The sequence below is a fragment of the Corapipo altera genome, unplaced genomic scaffold, assembly GCF_003945725.1.
Source record: "Corapipo altera isolate COAL_440 unplaced genomic scaffold, ASM394572v1 61411, whole genome shotgun sequence".
In the NCBI taxonomy this organism is placed as follows: Eukaryota; Metazoa; Chordata; class Aves; order Passeriformes; family Pipridae; genus Corapipo; species Corapipo altera.
The window spans coordinates 25,052,447-25,080,195 of NW_020884875.1; the positions used below are offsets into that span (position 1 = coordinate 25,052,447).

General features: G+C 39.6%; 1 protein-coding gene and 1 long non-coding RNA gene across 5 annotated transcripts in view; one reads left to right on the plus strand and one right to left on the minus strand.

Annotated features, from left to right (window-relative positions):
* Positions 1-231: 231 nt before the first annotated feature.
* LOC113943528 lies at positions 232-9,962 on the minus strand. The gene is made up of 3 exons (XR_003526362.1): positions 9,791-9,962; positions 8,869-8,957; positions 232-4,305 (listed from the first exon to the last, which is right to left on the minus strand). It is a non-coding gene; the product is annotated as an uncharacterized LOC113943528 (long non-coding RNA).
* A 2,829-nt stretch (positions 9,963-12,791) lies between these two features.
* CEP78 (centrosomal protein 78) overlaps positions 12,792-27,749 on the plus strand; it is a 31,376-nt gene continuing 16,418 nt past the window's right edge. For 2 of the 4 annotated variants that reach the window (XR_003526236.1, XM_027634698.1), the window contains exons 1-11: positions 12,792-12,921; positions 15,030-15,304; positions 15,522-15,697; positions 16,270-16,342; positions 16,858-16,961; positions 17,596-17,770; positions 19,330-19,443; positions 19,694-19,758; positions 24,379-24,487; positions 26,118-26,253; positions 27,200-27,245. Coding sequence is in view for 3 of the 4 variants with exons in the window: in XM_027634698.1 (XP_027490499.1) it covers positions 15,052-15,304; positions 15,522-15,697; positions 16,270-16,342; positions 16,858-16,961; positions 17,596-17,770; positions 19,330-19,443; positions 19,694-19,758; positions 24,379-24,487; positions 26,118-26,253; positions 27,200-27,245 (1,251 nt within the window). In the remaining variant the exon portion in view is untranslated. Of the gene's footprint in view, positions 12,922-12,980; positions 13,112-15,029; positions 15,305-15,521; positions 15,698-16,269; positions 16,343-16,857; positions 16,962-17,595; positions 17,771-19,329; positions 19,444-19,693; positions 19,759-24,378; positions 24,488-26,117; positions 26,254-27,199; positions 27,246-27,749 lie in introns of those variants that run through there. The other 2 variants (XM_027634697.1, XM_027634696.1) reach the window with 2 other exon arrangements.

Consider the following 27,749-nt stretch of genomic DNA (forward strand, 5'->3'; position numbering starts at 1 on the left):
GGCAGTAGCTACTTTCTTAATTAGCATTTTCCTTTCAGAAATAATTACACTTTCATTACTAATTGCTCTGTTCCAGCGGATATCCATTTGCCTCTGATATCCAGATAATAACTTACATGTTTAAGGATTTTTTTTAAGATATATGGCAGTTGTGGCTTAGGGATGGTGTTCTGTATTTTAGTCCTCCCACTAAAAAAACCAAACCACACACCACTTCTCCCCTACCTCTAACTGGACACACAAAAGACAAAGATCACAGGTTGAGATAAGAACAATTTACTGGAAAAAGCAATGAGATAAGAAAATGAGCAGTAACAGCAATAATATTAATTAAAAAAAGTGTACAAAAGGGAGAGTGGTTCACATCAAAAAATGCTCACCACAGACCTTGTGACAATAAACAACACTGCATGGGTCTTCCTGCCATATTTTCTCTACCAGATGGGACCCCTTCTCGCTGGAAGAGAGTCCATTCTTCTCACTCTGTCAATGGCAGGAGGTGGTAAAAAGAACCTGTGTGTCCTAGCCATGCCCCCTTCTGGCTACTGCAAAAAATTAACCCTGTCTTGGCTGGAACCAGGACAATGGCCAAAAAAAAAAATATTTTTGAATTTTTGTTTAGTTTTCAAGATTGAGAATCATACGTGTCTTACACTCTCCCAATAATCATACAGGCACTGGCAGTGCCTGTGCAACTTGGGGTGGAAGGAGATAAGGGAGTTGGGAATGAAGGAGTGAAGTTGAGGTGGGAAGAAAAGGGAGCGGGTAGGTAAGTGTCTTTGATTCTCATCATCAAACTCTTTTTAACTGGCAGAAAATTAATCTTCCTCAAGTCAAGTCTGTTTTGCTTATGATAGTAATTAGCAAGCTGTCGCTCTGTCTTTATCTCAGCCTATGGGCATTTCTATCTTGTTTTCTTTTTGTTTGTCCCTTGGAAGAGTGGTGAAAGAGCAACTGGGTTGGATGCGTGTCTGGTAGCCAGCCAAAGTCAACACACCAGATACAGCATGTGCCATGTTAGGCCATATGCCACAGCAGAACTTGGGCCTTAATTAGACTTTTCAGGTGGTAATGTAAAATGAGCAGGCACTATATGCAACAACTAAATAATTAAAATAATGGCTAAAAATTCCAGCATCACCATGCCATTATACCTTCAAACTGCATCAGACGGTGTCAGCATGGTTTGCATCTCTAACCTTGTGGGTTGGACATCTGAATTTGCAGAATATCAGTTGGTGCTCAATAATGTAAACAAAGTTATCTATTAATAAAGTCACATAGAATAAAATGTGTACGTATTTTACATATGTAAAAAAAAAAAATACTAAAATATTTTTCATGCAGTGAATGTATATTCAGTAGTTAACACATGCTGGAGAACACACAGAAACACCATCCCTATAATTACAGAATCATAGAACAGTTTGAGTTGGAAGCCATGGACATGGTTGCTTGCTCCAGGTTGCAAGTGCACATTACCATGTCATGTCCAGCTTCGCATCCACCAGCACCTCCAAATACTTCTCCTCAGGGCTAGTCTCGATCCATTCTCTGCTCAGCCTGTAGTTGTGCTTGGGATTGCACTGAATTGGTTTCCTGTTTGATAGTCTTCTCTGCCAGTATAAGGATTTATTTATGACTTCTCTAGAAAAAATTGAAATTGGGTGTTGGAGCTGAAAGCAGGAGAAAATGGAATAAAATATGTTGAGGAGAACAGTGGAAAAATGTGTGAGAAAAGAACTATCTACTTCCAGATTGAGACATTACTGGCAGTGAATTCCAGGGGAAAAAAAATTACATGTTGATCAAAAATATCTGTATAGGCAATTCTTAGGTACCATCAAATAAATACCATCTTAGAACAAGGACATTTTATTCTATACTCCTACTCCTATACTTCTCTACTCTTAATCTCATATTCCTATACTCCCACTGCTTCATTCCATGTCCCTTTCTACCTCCACATGCACTGAATGTGATGCTGGATTTTGCCCTTTAACATTTTTCAAACAATGAACCTAAGATCGGCTGGCTGTCAGACTGCTTCTCTTTCTGAGTCAGCCTAGTGTTTCTGTGACTTTATTTGTCACTGTTGTGACAGTGTTTGTCCTTGCCTACAGTTGTGAAAAGCACTATTTTGGGGGGAAAATGGGATGTTTCTTTTGGTGTTTTCTAAATGCTATCAACTATATATACATTTCAGTTAATTGCTAAATTTCCTATAGGACTATCATCTTGAGAAAGTTCAAGCAGCATTGCAGAATCTTTAGTGAGTTGAGAATTTTCTTACTGTCAGAGATGAAGTCTCCTTATCTGATTTTTATTCAGTTTATAATATGGATTATATAGAATAATGCCAGCATTTGCTTCGGAAAAACTTCACTCCTCTGAGACTCTTGAACAATAATATTAAAATGTTACTATAATATTTTTACTTCATCTCAACTGCCTCATCAAGTCAAGTGAATCCAACATGGTTTTTCCAGGCTCTTTTAAATAGTTAACACATATTAGATGGATGTCGTCTGACCTCTGGAGGAGCATCAAAGATTTGTGGTAAATAAAAAGAAGGTAAATCTTCCCTGTAGGAGAGGTAATAACCAGAACATTAGTTATTATATGAAGAAAACTGATATTCTAGTAAAGAACTTTTCTGCTGTCATTTTATCTTTTTTCCTTCTGCAAAACAGTACCACTGAACTCAGATAAATGGCTTTCCACGAAGTGTAGGGCAAAGATGAAGACTACTGATGCCTTAAGGTCCATCTGTTTTTTTGATTTTTCTAATTTTTATAAGTTTTATAAGTAGTTATACAGTAGAAGTAGATTTAGAAGCAGCAGCATTTCATTCCCTTACCATTAGCACAGAAACTCTCCAAACCTATTACCCCATTCCATGCTCCCCATATCAATTCTACCCCCTTAATTCCAGTAGACATGTTTCGTATCACTCTAAGATAGGCCTGTTCTGTTTGGAGAATGCTTGTACTTTGGCCTAAACTGCAGAGTACAGTCAAACTCTGGGTAACTGTGTGCCCCCTGTACCCCGACGAAGATGCAAATTGATGAAGAGAGGGTCTCAGGGACCCCAGCCCCAGTTCCCAATGGGTGTGACTGAGGGTGGTTCAGGGCAAAAGCCAGAGGGAGGATAAAACCTCGAATTGGACAAGCAGTATTATAAATTGTAACATGTACAGAGGGACGGGCGCGCGCGTCTTGTAATCTTACGCCTAGGCACAAATTAAAACCCTTTCCTTATCTCACCTTTGAAACTAATTTGCCTCAGAGTTTTTTTCTCCCTGAATTTTCTTTAGGCATCACTACAACAGAAGAGGTATTTCTTGCATTAAACAGTCTTCATGGGGGTTTATTATTTTTGACTGAGGAAGCACAGGAAAATTCAGCACCAAAACCATGATTCTACTCAGAATAAGAAATACTCTATGACACAACTAGATGCTTTTATAATGCTTAACTCAAACTTGCAGCTCAGGAGGCAGTCCTAGGAGTCATCATTGATACCTCTTTGAAATTGTCAGCCAAGTATGCATTAGCAGATGAAAATGTAACAGGATGTTGGCAAATCACCAAAAGGGTGCTGAAAACAGATCAGAGGCATCTGCTTGAGTTTAAATGTCATTGAGTCTGTGTTTTGTGGGTACTATGTCCAGCTTTGTTTTCTCCATTGCAGGAAGTATGTAGAGGAGTTAGAGAAAGCTCAGAGAATGGATGACTGAAACAGTCACATAGTGGAGCAGCTGCTCTGCAAGAAAAAATTAGAAGACAAGTTAATTTATTGAACTTTTAGTTCTCTCTTTTTGAAAGAAACTTGTATCTAGAAGTCTAAAATGGTCTCCGGATTACCATGATAGAAAAGCTCAAAAGTATACAAAAAATCCCGAGTCAGAGCAAGCTTCCTTTAATGTCACATGGGCACTTGCTATTAGCAGAACATAAGAATTCAATATTGTCCTGGTTCTGGCCAGGACAGGGTTAATTTTTGCAGTAAACAGGGGGTATGGCTAGGACCTAGGGGTTATTGTATACCATCTCACCTCATTTTCTGAGGACGAGGGGAAGGGGTCCCTTCCAGGTCAGGTAGTATGGCAGTAGTGGGGTATTGTCAGGAGGTCTCTGTGTGGTAAGCAATTGCATTTGAATTATTCTTCTCCGGTACACTTGTTATTAATATTGTTGCTGTTACCATTCATTTTCTTATTTCATTTGCTGCTTCCAGTAAATTGTTCCTGTCTCAACCTGTGATCTTTACCTTTCGTGTCTCTAATTCTTCTCTCTATTCTGCTGAAGGGGGAGGGAAGGGGTGAGTGAGTGGCATGTGGTTTGGAGTGGGAACACTAAACTGGGGAATACCATTTCTAAACCATGACAAATATATATTGAGTAAAATGTCAGAAGTGATTAAACCAGTAATGATGGAAAGCTGAACTGGAGGAATCCAAATATTATTGTAATCATGTGCTAAATAATTGATAAACCAATTTCATTGACTTAATCCAATCTTACCCTGTATAGCAAAGTACAGGTCTGGCAATGAAAGTCATATCACAACATTTTCTACCTGTGCTGCTAGTTGCCTTTGCTTGATCTTCTTCAAGTCACAGTGCATGGGCATTCAGAGGGGATACCTGGCTGTTCAGCAGCAGTGCCAACTATGCTAGCTCCCTCGGTGTCTTGGTTCGTGACAGTGCCTGGGAGATGTTTTTTCCAGAAAATTCTATGTTCTTCAGGCATTAGTATCCCCTTGAAATACCATCTTATACATTAATATTACTAATGTGGAATGAGAATAGACAATATTCCTCCTTTCAAATTCTATTTGAAACTATACATTTTTATATATATGTATGTTATTCTACGTGATTGAGTCTGTTGTAATCCATACATTTAACCAGCAGATAAAAAGCACATCTCTTGATATGAGCCATCGATATCTCTCTCTCTTGAAAGAGCCGTTGACCACTACCCTCTGGATGTGACCATCCAACCACTTTCTTATCCATCTAACAGTCCGCTCATCAAATCCATCTCTCTCCAACTTAGTGAGAAGGATGTTGTGGAGGACCGTGACAAATGCTTTACAGAAGTTCAGGTAAGTGACGTCTGCAGCCCTTCCCTTGTCCACTGATGTAATCACTCTACCATAGAAGGTCACTAGGTTGGTCAGGCAAGACTTGCCTTTGATGAAACTGTGCTGGGCTGTCTCAAATCACTTCCCTGTCCCCCAAGTGCCTTTGTGTAACTCCTGGGAGTATTTCCCCAGGTGCAGAGGGTAGGCTGACAGATTGGATGTTCCCAGGATCCTCCTTTCTATGCTTTTAAAGATGGATACAATGTTTCCCTATTTCTAGTCACCCAGGACTTCACCCAAATGCTATTACTTCAATACGGATGATGGACAAAGGAGGTCTCAGGGCCCTGAGCTGAAGGACCATGACTGCAAGAATGATCAACTCCCAGCTGAACCTGAAATTGTGCAGGATCTGCTATTCCAGCTGGACCTCTACAAATTTATGGGGCCTGATGGGTTCCATCTCAGAATCCTCAAAGAGCTGGCTGATGTCATCACAAAACCTCTTAAAATGATTTTTGAGCGGTCTTAGGAATCCAGAGAGGTCCCAGGTGACCGGAAGCTGGTGAATGTTGTGCAATTTTCAAGAAGAGCAAGAAGGAGGACCCTGGAAACTACAGGCCTGACAGTCTCACTTCAGTGCCTGGTAAAATTATGGAGAAGATTATTCCGGGAAGTATTGAAAAACATCTGAAAGACAACACAGTCATTGGTCACAGCCAGCACAACTTCATAACAGGAAAGTCCTGCTTATCCAACCTGATTTCCTTTTACGTAACATACCTAGTTGATCAAGGGAAGCCAGTTGATGTAATTTTTTGGATTTCAGTAAAGCTTTCAGTACTGTCTCTCACAGGATCCTTCTGGACAAACTCTCCAGCACACAGCTGGATAAACACATCATGAGCAGTTGGCTTGTGAGTTGAGCACAGAGGGTAATAGTGAACAAGGTGACATCAGACTGGTGACCTGTAACTAGTTGGGTTCCACAGGGCTCCATCTTTGGCCCTGTGCTCTTCAACATCTTCATAAATGAATTGGACACAGGACTGGAAGGGATACTGAGCAAGTTTGCAGATGACAAAACACTCAGAGGAGCTGTTGACTCCCTGGAAGGCAGGGAGGCCCTGTAGAGAGACCTCAACAAATTAGAGGACTGGCAATCACCAACCATAAGAAGTTCAACAAGGGGAAGTGCTCGATTCTGCACCTGGGATGGAGCAACTCTGGACATCTGTATAGACTGGGGAATGAGGTGCTGAAAAGCAGTGCTGTGGAAAGGGACCTGGCGGTCCTGGTTGATGGCAAGTTGAATATGAGTCAGCAGTGCCCTGGCAGACAGGAGGGCCAACCGTGTCCTGGGGGGCATCAGGCAAAGCATTGCCAGCCAGTCAAGGTAGGGGATTGTCCCGCTCTGCTCTGCACTGGGGCAGCCTCACCTTGAATATTGTGTGCAGTTTTGGGCATCACAATATAAGAAAGATATTAAGCTCTTAGAGAGTGTCCAAAGGAGGGCAATGAAGATGGTGAAGGGCCTTGAGGGGAAGCCGTATGAAGAGTGGCTGAGGTCACTTGGTGTGTTCAGCCTGGAGAAGAGGAGACTGAGGGGAGACCTCATTGCAGTCACAACTTCCTTGTGAGGGAAAGAGGAGGGGGAGGTGCTGATCTCTTCTCTGTGGTGACCAGGACCCAAGGGAATGGCCTGAAGTTGTGTCAGGGGAGGTTTAGGATATTAGAAAGAGGTTCTTCACCCAGAGAGTGGTTGGGCACTGGAACAGGCTCCCCAGGGATGTGACCACAGCACCAAGCCTGATAAGAGTTCAAGAAGCATTTGGATGATACTCTCAGGGACACAGTGTGACTCTTGGGGATGTTCCTGTGCAGGGCTAAGAGTTGGACTTGATGATCCTTGTGGGTCCCTTCCAACTCAGCATATTCTGGGATTTTGTGATTCTGTGAGTTTTCAAAATGTCATGGAGAGTGGCTAGGCAACTGCATAAGCCAATTGCCTCAGGACTCTGGGATGCATCCCATTTGGTCCCATTGGCTTACGTACATTCAGGTTCCTCAGGTGCTCACAAACCTGATTTTTACTTACAGTGGGAGAAACTTTGCTCCCCCAGTCCCCCACCTGCTGTCTATCCACTCAAGAAGTGTGGGAAGAGAGGTTGCCATTGAAGACTGAGGCAAAAAAGGTGTTGAGTATCTCAGCCTTCTCCTCAACCAGTTTTCCAGTGCCGTTTATCGAAGGGGTATACACCTCTTCTGACCTTTCTCTTCTGGTTAACATGCCTGTAGAAGCCCTTCTTGTTATTCTTTGCATCCCTTGACAGCTTCATTTCTTAGCTTTGCTTTTGCCTTCCTCAACCCATCCCTACACAACTGAATTTCATCTCTGTGAATTTCCCAGGTCACCTGTCCTTGTTTCCACTGTCTGTGCATCTCTTCTTTCCCTTTAGTTTGACCAGCAATTCCGTACTCAGCCATGCTATCTCTTGCCTTCCTTACCCAATTTCTTGCTCCTGAGGATTGCTAGCTCTTGTGCTCTATGAAAGACTTCCCTAAAGATCTGTCAGCTCTGTTCCAGTCTCTTGTCCCTGGGGGCAGTCTTCTAGGGTTGGACAGTCACATCCAGAGAGTAGTGGTCAATGGCTTAGAGTCCCAGTCGACATCAGTGACAAATGGTGTTTCTCAGGAGTCTGTACTGGGACCAGTATTATTTAATATCTTAATTAATGATATAAACAAAGGCATCAAGTGCAACCTCAGCAAATTTGCTGGTGACACCAAGCTGTGTGGTGCAGTTGACACACCTGAAGTTGACACACCTGAATACCATCCAGAGGACCTGGACAAGCTCAAGAAGTGGGCCCATGGGAACCTCAAGTTTAAAAAGATCAAGTGCAAGGTGCTGTGCCTGGGTCTGGGCAACCCCTTGTATCAATACAGGCTGGGGGATGAACAGATCTAGAGCAGATCTGCTGAGAAGGACTTGGGATGCTGGTGGATGAAAGGCTGGACTTGAGCTGGCAACGTGTATTTGCAGCCCAGAAAGCCAATCGTATTCTGGGCTGCATCAAAAGCAGTGTGGTCAGCAGATCTCAAGGGAGTGGATTCTGCCCTTCTACCCCACCTGCAGTGCTGCATCCACCTCCAGCGTCCCCAGCACAGGAAGGACATTGACTTGTTGGAGTGAGTCCAGAGGATGCCACCAAGAAGGAGGGACTACCTCTCCTATGGGGAAAAGCTGAGAGAATTTGAATAGTTCAGTCTAGAATAGAGACGGCTTAGGGGTGACCTAATTGTGGTCTTCCAGTTCCTGAAGAGAGTCCACAAGAGAGCTGGAGAGGAACTATTTACAAGGGCATATAGTGACAGGACAAGGGGGAATGGCTTCAAACTGAAGGAGGGTAGGTTTAGAGTAGAAGAATTTCTACTTTGTATTATATTAGGAAGAACTTTGGTGTGAGGGCGGTGAAGCACTGGAACAGGTTGCCAAGAGAAGTGGGATACCCCATCCCTGGCAGCATTCAAGGCCAGGTCGGATGGCACTCTGAGCAACCTGGTCTAGTGGAAGCTGTCCCTGCTCATGTCAGGGCATTTGGAACTAGACAATCTTTAACATCCCTTCCAACACAGGCTATTCCATGATTCTGTGATATCTGAAAGTTACTCTACTGAAAACACATTTTCTATTGTTCTTCAGCATTGTTTTTCAAAATTAGTATATATGTCAAAATTACTATATAGTAATTACTACTGTTACTGTAACTTACTCTGGCAGCTGAAGCTGTGCAGGTTGGCATAGTGAATCAGAACAGCATGACTAACTCTGTGCAATGACACCTATGAAATGGTTCCCAAGCTAGAAGAAAAATTAGGATCCTGAACAGTTAGATAGAAGTGCATTATTTTCCTGGACATAAAATTTTCCTACTTAATTTCAGCAGGAAAAAATATATTATTTCACATATGTTATTTTACATATTTAATTTACATTCTCATATATACAATTGTATAGAATTACATATGCTATATATTTTATCCTATATACATTGCTATATATTTTATCCTATACACATTGGTATATATTGTATATATGATGTCTTATTTAAGATATCATATAAACATAAACACACAATGCATAATGTTGTTATTTTTGTTTATACTATTGTTCTATATCTTCCCCACTCAGTATTTACTAATTTCCTAACTTCGGGGCATTCAATTTTCTGTTTTTTTCAGTGTTGTTTCTTGTTACAGTTATAACTTTCAGAATTGATCTAGATACCTTTCAGTACAACTTTTGTGGGAATAATGATTTATTTCCAAAGACTTTTGCTGCTAGATGGTTGATTTGATAAACAGCAATTTTGAAAAACAGAAAATAAATAAAGGAAAGGGAGACAGTGAATAACAAGAGATAAAAACTTAGGAAAAGTATTCTGTGTATATCTGACAGTGAAATAGAAAAAACCAGTAAACTTTTGAGAACAAAAAGGAAGCCAGTGGTAGAGAAATGAGGAAAAAAAGTCCAGTGAACAAGTACTGTTTTGCATTCAGGCTTCACTACATGGACTTGGAGCTCCTAAGTCTACTAAAAGGAATGCTAATCCATGGAATGGAGGGCATGGCTCGCTATTGCAAGAAGAAAAGAACTATTGGCTTATGTCCAAGTAAAAAGTATTTTGTACTTACCTCTTGGACAACTTTTCTTTTTCTTTTCAGGTTTTCCAAAGCATATCTCCTTACCACTGCTTCAGTTTTCGCTGCCAGTTCCATGTTTCAAGAGGTTTTGTACAATTGGTTATTATCAGAAAAACTCCTGTTTTATCTTCAGACCAAGTGTCATATTTCATACCTCTTTGGGTTTGTTGCTGTGAAAACAATGACACTTCTGTTTTTAACTTGGTGTGCCTTTGGGTTGCCCTGAGGCAGTCATTCAGATTCTGTAGTTTGTTTTACACATTTTGTGTGTGTTGAATGGTCAGTCCTGTTACAGTATAATGCAAATAATAAATAACACTGGGAACTTGTCCTATGCAATCATGAGCTTCCAATAAAAATATGATAAAGTTGTCTGATGACAGAATGCAATAACTATTTCCTCCATGCCTTAAGCAGAAGATTAATGGGCTCTACCAATACATCTTTGCTTGATGAACCTTGCCCCCCAGCAACAAAGGGCCCCCTCAGGCTTCTGGACAAAAGGTACACAAAACTGTCCTACCAGCAGCTCTTAAAACCTGACAAATAGTTGTAGAAATTTAGGGTTTGTCCTTTTTGCACTTAGCACTCCACCCCACTGGCATTCTGCAGAACAGAGGAAAATTGTTAGCTATTTAGTCTTGGAATCAGGCAGCTATTGGAAGCAGACTTTAAAAGACTAGAAAGGGAAGTTAAAAAAAAAAAAGGACAAAATGTGAAGTTGCTCCTTTAACACATCCTTACTAGGCAGTAAGGGATGATATGGAAGAATATTAATCAAGTAGGATACCTTCTAGAAATCCCCATAAAGCAAAGAGAAAATATCTGCTGCCCACCCACTGGGCACAAGGGTAAAGTGCACAGCCCTTTTTTTATCTCCCTGATGCCTCTCTAATGTTGGCTGTGGTGTGAGACTGTCATGTTAAATCAGATGAAAAAAAATTAGTATACATTAAACAAAAACGCAAACAAAATCCAAAGAGCATATGGTCTAGAAAGAAAAAGGAAGGAAATAGCGAGAACAAAAACTACTTTAACAAATTCAGCAAAATAATAGATGGTGAAGATAACATCATTTGCTAAGTGACAGAATTAGGTCTGTTTTAGGACTGTTCTCTACATCAGATACATCTGGTATCTCACCAAATCACTTTATGTTTTTACAGCTCTAAAACAAAGGGAAATGCCTCTCACTGTAGAAGGAAGTAGTGATTATAGTTGCAAAAACAATATATACGATATATTACAAAAGAAATGAGATCTCTAGCCAAAGAGAAAACAAAACTACAGCAAAAATTATTTTGTATCTGGGGTGTTCTTGCTTCTCATTGGGTCCTGCAGAGTCTCTGGGTGATTGGCCACCCTGGCCAGCCGGTGCTGCAGGACTGCCGCCCTTTGGTAGGCAGAAGGGCAGTGCCCCTTTCCAGCTCATTGCCAAGGGCTCCAGCCTTTTTCCACCAGCCAGGGCACAACCTGCAGTTTGTACACCAATCTGGGTGTGTTTTGCAACAAATTTGTAGGCTGTGAAAGGTCTGCACATGACAGATCCTGAGATGCAAGATAAGACATCACTGCAGATACTACATAAAGCCTGCGTCTAGATCATATACAATGATTCATACATGCAGAGCAGTCTTGACATGTCCTCAGTACCCAACTGTTTTGGCAGATCTGCGTCATGTCCACCAAAATTCAATTAAAAAATAAAAGAAAGAGGAAAACACTTTAGAGAAGTAAACAGAATGCAAAGCAAATTCACTGAATTAACTACTAAGGAAAAGGACACTCAGCATTATTTTTCAAAGAAAATCAAGTTTGGTAGGGAGCAACTTGGAGCAGTTTCTATGCAATATTATGAACTTCAGTTCTGGAGATGTCTTTTTCATTAAGTAGCCTGAACAGCAAATCTTTAGAAGTAAAGGTTCTTGAGAATATATGAAATTTATTTTGCTTGAGTTTAGTCTGTGGCACTGAGAGGTATGACAAGCACCAGAAATATTGTTTAATACAGTCACAAAAACACTAGTTTTGCCATTTGGCTGATTGTGGACCCGTGTCTCGTCTTTTACATTCAATTCACAAAATGTCAGAGTGAAATAATTTGCACGGATGGTGATCTGAGACTTACTGAAATAAGTCTTGTTCCAGTACACTCGATAGCACTTAAGGTGCTTCAGTTGCTTATGATACCAGTCAAAGACAGCATGTAACATTGCATCTGCGTAAACACAGTGTCCTCACAATGTTCTAGGGGCCCATCTAATTTCTCTGGAAAACTCTCTGGAGTTTGTTCAACTTTAGAGTTCAAATCCTGGTCCCTACAAGCAGACTAGAGACATAACTTTTTAAATAACCAAGTCACTCTTAGTCATCAATCTACGGTAATAATTTTTTTTAATTAGCTGGTGTCCCTACACATGAATGAGCTGCAAATTCTAGGATCTGCACTTGGACTCCATTTTGAGCATTTTCAGTTATTTTGCCTTAAATGTTGCACTGTGTAATGCACTGCACTGAATGTTAATGGTTCTCTGATGTGAAGTCTCCTCTATGTAAACTAACCTAAGAAACTAAAGAGAAACGTAACTGTGAAAGAGGAATTTGTTCATCCTCTCGGACTGCTCGGGCCAGTTGAGTGCGGTTACTGCTGTACATCAGCACAGCTGTTTCCCTACCGATACAGCTCCTTACCCGCATGCCTTGCTCACAGTAAAGCTAAGCAGCATGTATAAAACATACTGAAGGACAGCCTGTCTGCTTTCTTCCAGCACTGCACTCAAAGCTTTTTTATCTTTTGTTACCACAGTTAGCTCGCGTTCAGCCGTAGAGTTTCCACCGAACTCCCCCGCCGTTGCCATAGCCGGGTGCGGCCATTTTGCACGCGGGCGGTCGGGCGGAGGAGCAGTGGCCAATGGAGTGTCAGCTTCTCGTGCCACGTGGCGGCGCGCGGCGGCGGTTGGAGCGTGGGGCGGGCGCGCGGCCGCGGTAACGGCGCGGGCGGAGGCCGTAACGGGGCGGTGACAGCGGCGCAGGGGAGGCCGGGCGCGCAGTCCGCGGAGGGGCAGCGGAAGAAGCGGGCGGGGGCCCGGGGGGCGAGCGCGGAGCCCGCGGAGGTGGCTGAAGTCGGTTCCGGGAAGGGGGGACCGTCGGGGCGGGGGGCGCGGGGTTGCGGGTGCGGGAGCGACCGGGTGTCGCTGCTGCCGGCCGCCTCTCGCGTGCCCCTGCGGGTGGCGGCGGACAGCGCAGCCCCGGTTGTTGCGGGTTCAGTGATGGACGGTCTGAAGGAGTTCTCAGAAGCCGTGTCGATACTGAGTGGGTGAAACACTAAAAAGCTCCTCCTTTATGCAGTTAAAACCACGGTTGTCTATTTGCGTGTGTTAGCTGGATGCTTCATTACATACTTAGACACGGTGGGGCAGCAGGTCAAATACAATGAGCGCAGTCCCAGCAGACCACCAGGCCATGGTTAGCAAGGCAAGTAAGCATACGATCAGCGCCCAGTTAAGCTTCCCGCCTGTGTCCTGCAGTTCGGGATGTGGGACATGGCCAAGGCTTCTGCAGGCAGTGAACACCTGGTGTGCTGTTTGTTTGCTCCTCTATACATTCGCCCAGCTCATTATTTTAATCGCTCCAAAGTCATAGCCTCCTGGAGACTCTTAGCATGGAATTGGATTTTTCAGTTTTATTTGTGTTTCTTTTTGTTTGTCACCAGCTAGTATCATCTGATGTTTTCTGGCATCTGTATTGAAAGATAAGTAAATAATTGTTTTTTTTCTGTACACTGTCAGAGCCCGTCAAGATACTCTAAGGTTGTGTCAGATGCACTGACTTCACTGCAGAAGAGTTCTAGCTTTCAGAGCTGTTTTTCATTTGGAAGGTGGTGTGGGTATGATTAGTTTGGCCCTTTTCCTCTCTACCTGCAAGTGGGTTTAGCTCCGAGTTCTAGGGCTCGTGTCTTGTTTCTTTACTTAAGTTAGAGGTGTGGTGTTCAGGTATTGCAATGAAAGCCACTGTGAAAGAGTATTGCTTAAGCTCGAGATAAAAGGCTAATATTTTGTGTATCGACCAGAAGCCATTGGTGCCTTAAAGCTGATGACCACTTTCTGAAGCTGAACTGTTGGACTATAATTTAATAATTTCTGTTCCTGTGGCCACAGTTTAATCATTGAATGCTGGTAAATCATAGCTAAAATAAAATAAATAAAAGGGTGTGGAGGAACTGTATTATTATAGTAATATTAACTGTATTATATATAACTATTATTTATTATTAGAGTTTGTATCTTATGACATTTTTAGTCATTTGGATACTAAAAAAATATAATTTTTTTTCTAATTATAATCTTAGAAATGGCTGTCCTTACATGCTTGTATCTGTCCAGTAATTCTTGTCCTAATTTGACATACAGAATTTTTCAGAAGATTGCTTGAAGCTTTCTAGTCTGTAGCAGTAAGAAAAAATGTTTGCAATATGAAAAATGTTTGATATCCTGTATGGAATACTTAATTCTATCTTGATCTTAAACAAATGTATCTTCTGTGTATACTGACAAATACTGCTATTGAGACAGTGGAATTACTTAACCCTTAATAGCAGTATTTAGAGGTTCTACTTGGAAGTTAGTACTGTTTTGCTACATGGTTACTAATGTATAACAAAAACTTATGCCTTAAAAGTGCTTTCTGAAATTTACTGGGATACATATATAAGATATGCAATAGCAAAAAAATTTAGGAAAACACATTTTTATTTTGTATTCTGAGGGGAATTTAGACTTTTGGCTGAATTCGCAAAGAAGTTCTGTTTCCCAACTATTTCTGTATGTTTCCCTTTATGGTGGGCCAGGGAGTATCCAAGGCTTTTGTGAGTCTGCAGACCCTGACCCTACAAAATTAAATTTTAAGAGGAAAACAAGATCTTTACAACAGTTAGTGCTTGAAGATCAGGCCTTTTGTGTTCTGGATATACCTGTTTGTGTGGGGAGAATAAATATGTGAGTTTGTTGGTTTGGGGTTTTTTTTCAGCCCCTTATTAATTCAGCTGTACTTAAGCAAGTAGTCAGCATCATAAGACGTCAGTTTTTTAGCTGCCACATTAAGGATGTGTAAATGCTATACAATGTATAGGAACATTTCCATGTTTTGGGTATGCATATTGAATTGACACAGTGTTGCAAAATCAGTTATACATTGAAAAAATTTTATATCTTTTCCCCCTTTTATTTTACAGAGAAATTTATCACGTAAAAGAAATGATTGAGTCAGTCAAATTAAGAAGGCAGTGCATGCTGGATTTCTACTCACATTATGAACATCTTTGTGAACTTCAAGGCTCTGTCCCACTGAAAGCTGTGAAGGCTAACCTCACTCAAAATGCTATTGATCTAATTGTAGATCACATCAAAGCTACTGACTGGGCACCACTTCTGAATGCTATCAGGCATAATAAGACTCTTACTTCTATCGGAATAAGAAGTTTACATCAACATGGTCTTGAAGAATCAGGTCTGTAGTGATGGCTATTAAATATTTTGATGTATGCCTGTTGCAATTTGTTGCATAAAACTTCTGTATGATTGAATACATGGGGGGAGGAATTGTATTGCCTAAGGAATTATTTCTATTTAAGAAAATATGCAAAGAAAAGCAAGGTGTGATTGGGATTGCTTTTAAGCCAGTAGAGACTTGATTTTACTGATATGTAATTTTTGTTGTTTACTAGGTGTTGAAAGATATAAAACTTACTTTAGAAGGAGAACTCCAGCAACTCTGTCAAAAGACTTAACTGGCCAACTATGCAAAGCTGTGAAAGGCTGTCTTAGTATATCAGATGTACTAAAAAATTTGGAACTGCAGGGTTTGCTTCTGAGGGAAAGAGATCTAACACTTTTAACAAAGGTGAGAATATATTAATATACAAATAGATGGCAAATATGCCCAGAATAAAGAATAGTAGCAACTAAATTTTTAAGTATTTGTCACAGACAGGGATGGTTTTCGTCTAAGTTATATATGTGTTATGCATAATACAAATGATTCTGTTGAGATATTTACTATAACCTAGTTTTTCCAAATGTTTCAAAATCACATTCATCAAGCCTTAGTGGAAAGATCTTAGCAACATCTCTGGTATGTGTTTGAGGCATATAATGTATGCTTTTGACTGAAATTACTGTGCATGTACATGATAGAAGGAAAGTTGTGGGACACCAAGGAAATAAAAACTGATCTTCAAGATGTATTAGTGGAACACTTGAACTTGCTAGTGAGTGGCTTCTAGGAAAGGAAGTTCCTCTTGTTCTAAAGAAATTAACCAGCTTTAACTGAACTTAAAGGTTTGTGTGTTTTGACCTTCCTCTGAACCCCTAGAGTTTCTTGTAGGGAGCACAGAATTTGTGCGGTTTAGGTGACTTGGTCTTTTCTCTTTTTTTGCCTTTAAAGCCAGTTGACAATATTGTTTTATTCTTAAGGGCTTGGCCACAGCTTCATCTCTGGAAAGTGTCTCTTTAGCCCACTGTCCAATTGGAGATGGAGGGTTGGAAAGTAAGTTCAGAATCAAAAATGTGTAAATATACTTTTCTCTTTTTTTTCAGTTTCCAAATAGGTCAGCAAGTTTTTCAGTATTTCCATTCCTGTTTTAAATTTGTCTATAATGATTAAAATAACAATCCTTCCTTTATTCTACATGATTCAACAACTTCTAAAGACTTGAATTTTTTCTCTTGATGCTAGTAAATAGCCATACTACTTTATAATGACGTTTATACTTGTATTTAAAACAGTATTTATATTTCTTAACTCTTTCCTGAGTTTACGTAAGTAAACTGAAATAAAATATGTTCTAGGTTGTTCAAATACTCTTTTCTAAACATTTGCGTTAGAAATGTATAAACCTAGAAGACTTTATTTAAAATATACTTCTTACGTAACACTATTTCTTTGTCAAAGCTTTTGCCTGTTAAAGCTGATTTAACCTCTTAATAGGGCAGTGAAAAACTGTGTTTTGATAATCTGGAAGTTGTGTGTGTAGATAACATGCATTCTTTTTTGTTCTTCAGCAATCTGTCAGAGTATAAAGAATGCAGCTACTATCAGATCTGTAAACTTCACGGCATGTAGCCTGACATGGCGAGGGGCTGAACATATAGCAAATGTATTAAAGGTAATTTAATAACTTTCTTAGAACAAGATGCTCACAAGAACTTAATATATTTGATTTTTTACTTTTACTTTCAAGCTCTAAATCCATTAAAGCACTTTGCGAGGAGCATATGTGAGTACTGAAGTGTATAGTCCTTCTGAAAGCTGTGACTTTATATGCCAAAAGTAGCTTAGTTTTCTAATGTGGGATTTAAATATTTCAAGTATTCTTAAGCACTGGGTAAAAATAATTGATTTTACAGTTTAGAAGCTACTGATTAACTGGTAAGTGTGTGACTAGTGCAATATTCTAATTAATGTTAACAGTGGTTTTTGTGAAAACACAGAATTTTGTAGTATGTATGCATTTCCTGTTCAATGTGTTGAAAGTATCTGTCTGCCAAAAGAAGGTAAAAAGATATTTTGTTGCAAAGTTTAATGATTTGTTTTGCAAACTGGGTAATCTGAACAAACATGAGTTAATTGTAAGGTTTAAAAATTACTTGCATTTCTTGAACTCCAAAACAGTATAACTGTTTTTCTTTATATCAGCACTTAAGCCATTGAGCATGAATTACAAAGAACGATAACTTGTGATCTTTTCATCAATAATGGCCTTGGCTTTGCATTTGTTAACAGTTTCTTTGTTTGCAAAGCACCAGGCAATGAGAAGACATGGTGAAGCTTGGGCTGAAAGCCTGCGTTACAGGCGACCTGATCTCGAATATATGACAGGCTTGAGACGGGTTACTTTGAACTGCAACATGCTTGTTGGAGATAGAGGAGCAAGTGCCTTTGCAGACTGTCTAGGAGAGGACCTTTGGCTGAAAGGTATTGCAAAATAGACTCTTAAGATATGGTAGTGGTAGGCAGAAAACTTAAAATTGTCAGTTATAACAATTGCCGCCAGAAAAGTAAGTCACTATGCAGTTGGGGAAGAATACTCTTTTTTTCAAAAGAAATTTCTCTTTCTCTTTTGAATTGCCAAAGTATCCAAATACTTTTGTGTCATCTAGTATTGTTCTCTAGTATTTTGGAGAATTAATTTGTTCTACATTGTATCTGTACAAAATTACTAAAAGTGGTGGTGTAAATCATAGCATTCTGTACATGGAATCAAATACCTGTTGAAACTGTTTTATAGTTTGAGGCATGTTTAAGATAAGATGCGTACTGATGGAAGAGGATCAGGTTAGAGAATACTTAAACAAACTGGACAAACAGTTGTCCATAAGTCCTAATGGGATGCATCCACAAGTGCTGAGGGAGCTGGCTGATATCATTTTGAGACCACTCTCAATAATCCTTGGAAGAGCATGGTGATTGGGAGGACAGGTGCATAAGCACTGGAGGATAGCTAATGTCACCCTTATCTTTGAGAAGTCTGGGAAGAAGGACTCAGGAAACTAAAGGCCAGTCAGCCTTACTTGGATCCCTGGGAAGGCAGGGTTGGGATGCCATCTAGAGGGACCTCAGCAGGCTGGAAGAGATGCTGATGGGAACCTCACAGATTTTAAGGAAAGAAAGTGCCAAGTCCTGTACCTAGGCTAGAATAATCCCATGCACCAGAACATGCTGGGGTCTGTATGACTGAAAAGCAGCTTTGTAGAAAGGGTCCTGCAGATCCTGGTGGACCACAGGCTGTCCATGAGCCAGCAAAGTGCCTTCATGGCAAAGAAGGCCAATGGTATCCCAGAGTAAAATAGGGAAAGGCTTTTGAGCAGGTTGAGGGAGGTGATTCTTCCTTTTAACAAAAGTGAGGCCACACATGGATTCCCCAATACAGGAGAGAACTGGAGCTACAGAAGAGAGTCCAGTGAAGGACCACTAAGATGATGAAGGGGCTAGAGCAACTCTCATTGCAGAACAGGCTGAGGAAGCTGGGCCTGTTTGGCTTGGAGAAAAGATGACTCAGAGTTAGGGTCTTACAAGGCATACAAACATTTGAAGGGAGGCTATAGAGGAGTTGGAAATACTCTTTCTGGTGGTACTTGGTGACAAGGCAAGAGGAAGTGGGTACAGATTAAAACACAGGAGGTTTCTCCTGAAGGTCAGGAAACTTTCTCACTGCAAGGATGTCCGAACACTGGCACATGTTGCCCGGAGCGGTTGTAAAGTGGTTTATATTACTTCCTTTGCAGTTGTTAACAGTTATTTAAGTTGATCTAAAATACCAATTTAAATTTTTAGTTTTCTTCTTTTAAAGTATTACTCCTGTTTTACACATGGCTGTTATCATGTCCTTGTTTCTTATCCTTCAAGTTCTATGAAATGGAGATTTTCAGCAGGTGTGGGTTAATTTTTTTAGATATTGACTATTAAATTAAATTATTAACTAAATATCATTAGTGCAATGAATTTTTTTTTTTTTACCTCCTTAAACATTTCAGCACTTGATTTGCAGCAGTGTGGAATATCCAATGAGGGAGCAAGATCATTATTAGATGCTCTTCAAACTAATACAACATTAGTGGTACTTGACATAAGAAAAAATCCATTAATAGGTATGTATCTGTGTCTGCCTTTGTCTTGTTTGTGTGGTGGTGTTTTTTTTTTTCTTCTTCCATAAATATATGTGGAAAGGTAAACTGTTTTTAAGAAATAAAACCATGCCACAGTAATTTGCTAAACATTTTAAAATTAGGGAAACAAGAAGGGTAGCTAATGTATACTGCTTATTCAATGATCTCTTTGTTCACATAAAGAGTTGTCTCATACAAAGAATTCTTAGTCATGTATTTTAATTCATTCTAGGTCATGTTCTGATGAAAAACATTATTGAAAGAGTTCTTAAGAACGGAAATATTGCTAATTCAGAGGTATGTTTTACAGATTTTGGAATGAATTTGGGGTTTTCTTTGCAGCTGCCATTGCATTTTTTTTTTTTTAAGGAGAACTTTGTTCAAAATGAATCTAAAGCAGCTATTCTAGTTATAAACAGAAGTTTGACTTTTAGGCAGTTTAAAAACCAACAAACCCCACTATGTAGGGAAAAACATAAAAACACTATCAGCAACATGATATTGAATTGGGCTTTTGTATGGTTTCTCATGGAATTTAAGGTGTAACATGTAAAAAAACCAGAATATACATTTAATGAAAAGAAAAATGGAAATGTGTGTGTACATGGGCATTACTGTAGAACGTTAAATAAATATTGCTGTCGGAGGGCTTTCTACTACATGTGTTCTTATTAACATGGTAATAATAAATTTTCATTAAAAGTAAAGGAAACTGCAATTTAAAATTCAAAACTTAATTTATTTTGAAACTTACTTCTAATTTATAAAATTAAGATTTTTTTTTTTAAGTTACTCAAGACTGTCCTTTCCAATGCAAAACATCTAAGAAAACAGTGTTCAGTTAAAGTGCAGTACGCCCTTTCATCTTTATCTAGCAGTCCACAGAGAGTTCACAGTAATGTGCATAAACTGAATATCTGGAGTATTTATTATTAGATACACTATTCAAATACAAAGAAACCTGATTCAGCTCCCAAAGGAGACAGGAAAGAAACGAGTGCTCTTTATTTCACAGAACTGCAGCTATCCCAGTTCTTGTTCTGGAACTTATTATTCTTTTCAGTTTGAAAAGACTTAAAAGTCAGGGCTGTGGATCTGTAGGGAGTATTTAATGATCTGAGAATTTGTGTGTAAAATTCCTTGAGGATTAGTATAGTTCCCTACTTCAATCTCTAGAAGACTTCTTTTGAGAAATTGACCCTGGTTGTGAAGCTCTGTCTTCTTGGCAGATGCAATCAATACTTGCAAAATGTTGCAGGGATCACGTGGAAATAGCATCTCTGTGGAAAGTCAAACCATGAAAAGAAGCAACTCTGGGGAATCTCCCTTATACTAAGAGATAACTCGACTCAAGACATTAGTTTTATATTTTGCCACTTAGTGCAGTATCTAAACTTTTACTGGCAATTCTTCATACTTCATTAACAACGTGAATGAAGAAGTACTGACCAGCAGTCAGTACTTGATAAGCAGCTTATTATTCCACCAGTCCCAGCAGTCCTTCCATCCTCTTTTGTGTAAAAACTGGTTGTTTCTCTTTGTTTTTCAATAGCATGTAGGTGATTGCCTTTTGGGTTGGATTTTCAGGTTTGCAAGAAGAGTTAGTTCCCTGCTGCTAATTTATGCCTTTAAATTTGATGGGCAGCTAAAACAAAAGAAAGTTGTATTATTTTAGCAGCACTGTGTAGCAGTATATCACCATTGGCCAATCAGAGCTCAAATCAGTCCAACAGTTTAATTACCTTGGTAGCCTCATCTCCTCAGATGGTAAGATCGACGGGAGATAGACAACAGGTTAGCTAAGGCATATAGTGCATTTGGAAAACTCCACAAAAGAGTATGGTGTAATAAACACTTGTAGAAAAACACCAAGATCAGTGTTTACAGAGCCATAGTGTTGTCTACTCTCTTATACGGTTCCGAATCATGGGTCATCTACCGCCACCACCTGCGTCTCCCAGAACGCTTCCATCAACGCTGCCTCTGTACAATCCTTAACATCAGCTGGTCAGATTATGTGACCAATACGTCTGTACTAGAGCAAGCAGCTGTCACAAGTATTGAGGCCATGTTACTGAGAACGCAGCTGCGATGGGCCGGGCACATCTCAAGGATGAAGGACCACTGCCTCCCTAAGATCCTGCTCTATGGTGAACTTGCCACCGGCTGCCGCGTGAGAGGAGCCCCGAAGAAAAGATACAAGGACTCCCTGAAACAACATCTCAGCCTTGGCCTTATTGATCACCATAACTGGTCTACTCTGGCCTCAAATCGGGAGGGCTGGAGACACACCATCTATAACGCAGATGTCTCCTTCGAGAACACACACAGGATCACTCTCGAGGAAAAAAGGCAACGCAGAAAGAACCGTGCCTTGCATAATACACCATCTAAGGAGTCTTTCTGCTGTGCCTTTTGCAATCGGATATGTCTGTCACGTATTGGCCTCATAAGCCACCAGCGTGCCTGTAGCAAATGTGGATAGAGCCTTCCCAAATCTTCGTTTGCGAAGCCTAGCCATGATGATGTAGCAGTATAATGAACTGTAATTGTGGATATGACTGAGTGTAATAGGTGGTGAAAGTTTATGGAGTTTCTGAGAGACTGAATAGGTTAAAGGAGAAAGCCATTGAAAGTGTGTATCAGGTTTGAGTGACCAGGTTTTGGTTTGGTAGGAGTGGCTTTTGTGAGAAGCTGCTAGAAGCTTCCTCCATGTCTGGTAGAGCCAGTGCCAGACATGACGGACCTGCTGCTGGCCAAGGCCGAGCCAATCAGGAATGACAGTAATGCCTCTGTACTAATGTATTTAGAAAAGAGAAAAAAAAGTTGTGTGGCAGATGAAAATTGCATCCAGAGAAGAGCAGAGTGAGAACATGTGAAGAACTCTGCAGACACCAAGGTCAGTGGAGAAGGAGTGGGAGGAGGTGCTCCAGGCAGCAGAGCTGAGGTTCCCCTGCAGCCTGTGGTGCAACCCATGGATGTGAAGAACAGGGATGCATAGATCCACAAGCAGCCAGTGGAGGAGACCCACACTGGAGCAGGTGGATGCCTGAAGGAGCCTGTGACCCTGTGGGGGGCCTGTATTGAAGCAGGGTCCTGGCAGGGACCTGCTGACCCATGGGAAGAGGAGCCCATGCTGGAGCAGGTTTTCCTGGTAGGACTTGTGGGTGGCCCTGTGGGGGACCCACACTGGATCAGCCTGTGCCTGAAGGACTGCACCCTGTGGAAAAATGACCCACACTGAAGCAGTTTGTGAAGAATTGTTACCTGTGGGACGGACTCAGGCTGGAGAAGTTCATGAAGGACTGTCTCCCATGGGAGCGGCCCTACAGAGAGCAGGGGAAGGACTCCCCTCCCTGAGCGGCAGCAGAAAACAACCTATGATGAACTGACCATAACCCCTATTCCCCATCTCCCTGTGCCACTGCAGAGGGAGGAGGTAGAACTTGAGAAGGAAGGAGGGGTGGGGGGAAGGTGTTTTTAAGATTTATTTTACTTCTTATTCACCTCCTCTGATTCCGTTAGTAATCAATTTAATTAATATCCCCGCTTTCAAGTGTTTTGCCTGTGATGGTGGTCAGTGAGTGATCTCTCCCGGTTCTTATCTCAATTCATGAATCCTTTGTTATATTTTCTGTCTTCTGTCCAGTTGAAGAGTGAGAGAGCGGCTTTAGTGGGTACCTGGTGTCCAGCCAGGGTCAACTCGCTACAAGGCGTCTATAAAACAAGCTGCTTTCAAAACATAGTCTTAATATTTTGCTGCCTTTATACTTGGATGCAACAAAAGCAGCAGGCACTTAGATAAGAAAGAGGTTACTGGTCTAGATGAACTTTAGGGTTAACCTAGTAAAGCTGCCCTTTTTTGTGTCTTGTAAAACAGAATTAAGATGCTCTTAGATGTTTACAATTTCATTTTATTCTTTGTTTGTTTTTAGTTTAAAAAGAACAATTCATTGTCTTGAGGAGCTAGATGCAGCTGTAGACCCTGCAGAACTTACCCAAGGATTATTTGAGTCCCATGTGAAAAAAAAAAAGTTTTTCTTGCCAATGATAAATTTGGACTAAATTTGGTTGGTTAGAGCACAGTAATGGCATTTTAATCTTCCTATGCTTTAGATGGGAATAACTTTGCCATACAATTCCTCCTACTCTGATGTGGTGTTTAAAGCTGAGAAAAACTTTGTGTTAATGTCATCTATATTTCCTTCAACAGCTGCTTAGCAGTAGACCTTGTATTAGGGATGCACATTGAAAAACAACTGCAGTGTAACTTAAGAGTCTCTACCAGAAGTAGTGAAACTTTTTATCAGGGCAAAGGGAAGCTTTAAGAATAGAGCTATTGCTGTAAGGAAATGAAGTTTTGGTACCACTGTGGTCTTTGATCATCACTGTGTCTTAATTTTAGTTTGGGGGCTTTTACTTTGTAAGGATGAATTTTCTTTACAAGGCAGTGAAAATACAACGTCGTATTTTTTGAAATACTGATATTATTGGTAATGCAAAATTGTGCTAGGGAAGCTTTTATTACTCTGGAGAACTTTGGCCTGAGCCAGCCATTCCTATCAAGCCAGTTTTCTGAGAATGAAATGCAGAAGCCAAACTTGTCTCTTTGTAGGGTTGATGCTGTGGGTTTTTGCTATAAAAGAAGTGTTTTGCTCAGGAGATAGGAAAATATCAGATGGGATATTATAGTTTTGGGAACGCTTTCTGATAATGTAGCACTCAGACTTGCATCAAATCTATGTTTGAATTTGGGCTTTGTGGGACTTCTGGTATTTTTCCTAATTTTACAGTTTATTAAGTTTTCTGTAAGTACCAGAAAAGTATATATGACAAAACCCTCTCCTATTTTAAATAAGTACCTCTTTAGCTATCAGTTACTAAACTGATTTATCTTTCTTTAAAAAAAAATTCCAGTATAAGTGGCTGACATCTCCATCTTCCAAAGATGCTTTGAAAAATAGACCAAAGAAAAGAACTATTGTCCTAGGAAGTGGTCGAAAAGGAAAAGCTACTATTCGTATTGGTAATACCGTCTTTATTTTCTCTGACTACAGTAAATTTTGTCAACAAAATTAATATTTAAGAGCTTTAATTGTAAAATATAGAATGTTAGTGTTTTACAGAACACTTGTCTCCAAAAAAATTCAATTTATTATTAATTCAGTAGTGCATCTTCTATCATCACTGGTATTTATAGGAAACTTGCTTTTGTTTTTAGTGCTGCTAGATAGTGGGTGGAAAAATGGTAGGACATGCTGACTTAAATATGTGGAAGAATTGCATGTATTTATTCTGAGTGCATCCTCTCCACAAGCTTTCACTTCTGCAAAGCTTGGCTGTAGTAAGTTGCCTAGTTCTTCTGCTGTTGTAACCTTTCTGTAGCAAGCTGTCCTCTGCCAGAACAAACAAACATGCATTTTTTACTGATGTACAAAATGTTCTAAGATATTTTTTTAAACTTCATGTAAACCTATTATAAATACTATGTTTAAAATAAGATAGGTATCTTGAATATTTATAATTTAGTACTGATAGCTGCAATACGCTTTTTCAGTAAGCTACTAAAAATTTCAGTGTAATACATTTGACTGTCTCTCATCTTTGCTCTAGTTATCTGGAAACAGAGAGGTAAGCATAAATCAAATTGAAGTCTTTGTACAAATAAACTGTGGTGATCAGGGTGGTGGAAGAAGAAAATGCTTGACATATATAGTTGTGGTGGTGTGGGTAGGGTTTTTTTGGTGTGGGGTTTTTTGGTTTTCGTTTGTTTTTTTTCCTTCCTCTTTCTTTTTGTTTTTTGGTGTGTTTTGGGAGAGAGGGAATCAGGAGGTGAAATCTATCTTGTTTGCTATTTTGAGATGGAATTGAAATTTTGAATCCCCTTACCATAATTACACATGTCCATACCATTACAAAATCAGTTGTTTTATTGATCTCAGAGAAATAATAACCCTAATTCTTGCTAGTTTAACTGTATGAAATATTAGGTGAACAAATTAAGTTTTCTGGACTTGTTAGTTTCTGACTTAGAGCAACCTGAGTTAAGAGTGATCATCCACATTAGGTTTCTTTTCTGAATCTACTTCAATAGTATATGATTTAAACAAAAACAAAAGACTGGACTGGTGAACATGACTTTTTTCATTACTAGTTCTCTTAAGTGAAGAGATTGCCAGTATTAAGTACAAGCAATCTACGAGTGCCAGCTTTATTTTTAAGCATTTTGCCCACAAATAAACCAATGTTCTTCACACTCAAGCCACTAGAGGGCAGTTTGAAGCACATAGATAGCTTTATTGTCTACATGGATTGTCTCCCATGTGAGCCAATGGAATTAGGTATCTGAAATTAGTAATGTTCATAAACCTTTTTAGCTACAAAATTTTACTTCCTTTTTGAATAACAGCTTGTCTTAGCTGCATCAACCTAATGTAGCAGTTAAGTACACTGGCTTAAAATTGCAAGTTTTTGGACACTTTAGCGTAGTTAGACTGAATGGCAGATTTCCTACTTATTATTAATAATAGTTATTATATTAATAGTCCCTGTTATTACACAGGAAGTGTTACTTAGGAAGAGTATGCTGTGAATTTGTATGTAAATAATTAGGTATAATGAATTCTCTTTTCTTCTAATCTTGCTGTTCAATACAGGACTATTGTCTAAAAAATCAGTAAGTCCTGGGAAAAAAATTACATCTGTCAAAGAGAGTTACTCACCAAAACCACTACCACCAGGCACAAAAGGCTTCCTTCCTTGGCGGACTGCAGAACGTGCAAAGAGATGCAGGTGAGGTTTTCATAGTACAAGGGAAAATAATAAAGCATAAAAACAGCATGATAAATATAATAGAGAACAGTGTTAGTCTTTTTAAAATATTATTTGAAAGTTACACATATAATTTCATATTGCATCCATAATTTTTTCTGTTCATATAAATTTTAGGGATTTTACATAAATTCTGTTCTAGTAAGTAGTTAAAATACAAAAATAAATGATGGCCTTAGGAATATTCAGATGTAGAAAAAAACCCCAGCAGAACCAAGCCTACCTTGCCTGCTTATTCTTTTGTTAATAATAATTTATCAGATGTATCATAGCTGAAGGTGCAAGTTAGTGTTGTAAACTTGTAGTATAGTTGATTTGGCATTTGATGCCTAGGTATTTTTTCCACCTCTTCTTTCTGCTTCATTTCCCCCAATACAGGCCTAATTATTGTGATCATCTAAGTCCAGTGACTTAAAATAAAACTAAAAAAAGCTATGTATGGAAGCTCTCTTTTGAAACAGCTTTTGTTTGGGTTTGTTTGGGTTTCTTTTAAATCTATACCCTAGACTTTGGCCTTGCAAAATGGAGGCTGTATAACTATTTAAACAAAAAAAATTCCTTAATGCTCTATCATAACTGTAGTTATTAAACTTATTTTTTAAAATCCTGAGCACCAAATTCTCCTCTTGACTTTAGTTGAAAATAATTAACTAAGCAAGATGCCTACTGGAGATATTAATGTTAGCATCTGGTAATGTTGCTCTAAATCATGATTAGTTAGGGGGTGATAATAGAACAAAGTGAGGATCTAATGAGGATTAAAGGGATACAGTGCAGTGTCTAATGCTATTTTTATTCTTGTGCTTCACCTGCCCTAGAATCCTGTGTTTGGAAGTGAATGTAGCAATGGTGACATTACAAACTTACTTTCTCAGAAATGTTTTGTTGTTTTTTTTCCTAACTGTAGAGGTGGGGCTCTTGATCGTACTGGAGAATTGCCAGTGGAGATTCAGGTACGGTTTCTCTTATAGTGGTTTCTTTAGTAGGTGAATGCCGAAAAAAGATGAAAATGTTCTTTCTCAACAGAATTTATTGTCTAAAAGTTAAGACTGGAACATACTTTTAAAGATAATCTCTCATGGAAGTGCAAAAAAATAGTTTACATCAGCATTTGGTTGAAACTTCTTTGCTACTTAGTTTACTTCCATTCCTGTCTCTATATCTTTTGGTTTCCTAGTCATATGAGCAAGCTGGGTTGGAGTATGGGCACAATCCCTTCAGAGGCAATAAGGAGGACTAACAGCATTTTTATCTGAAGGCTTTTGCACCATCTTTTCTGTCTTGGACTTGGATTACATACTTGTGTTTGAACGGGTCTGTGAACTGCTCCAGTAAACATACCAGCAGGAGAAGAAAAATCCCCACTTTCTTCTGTCTCCTTTGCATCTCATTTCCATCTTCCCTCCTACCTTGCCCACTGTAGAATAGCTGGAGAAGTGCATTTTTGTATACTAATA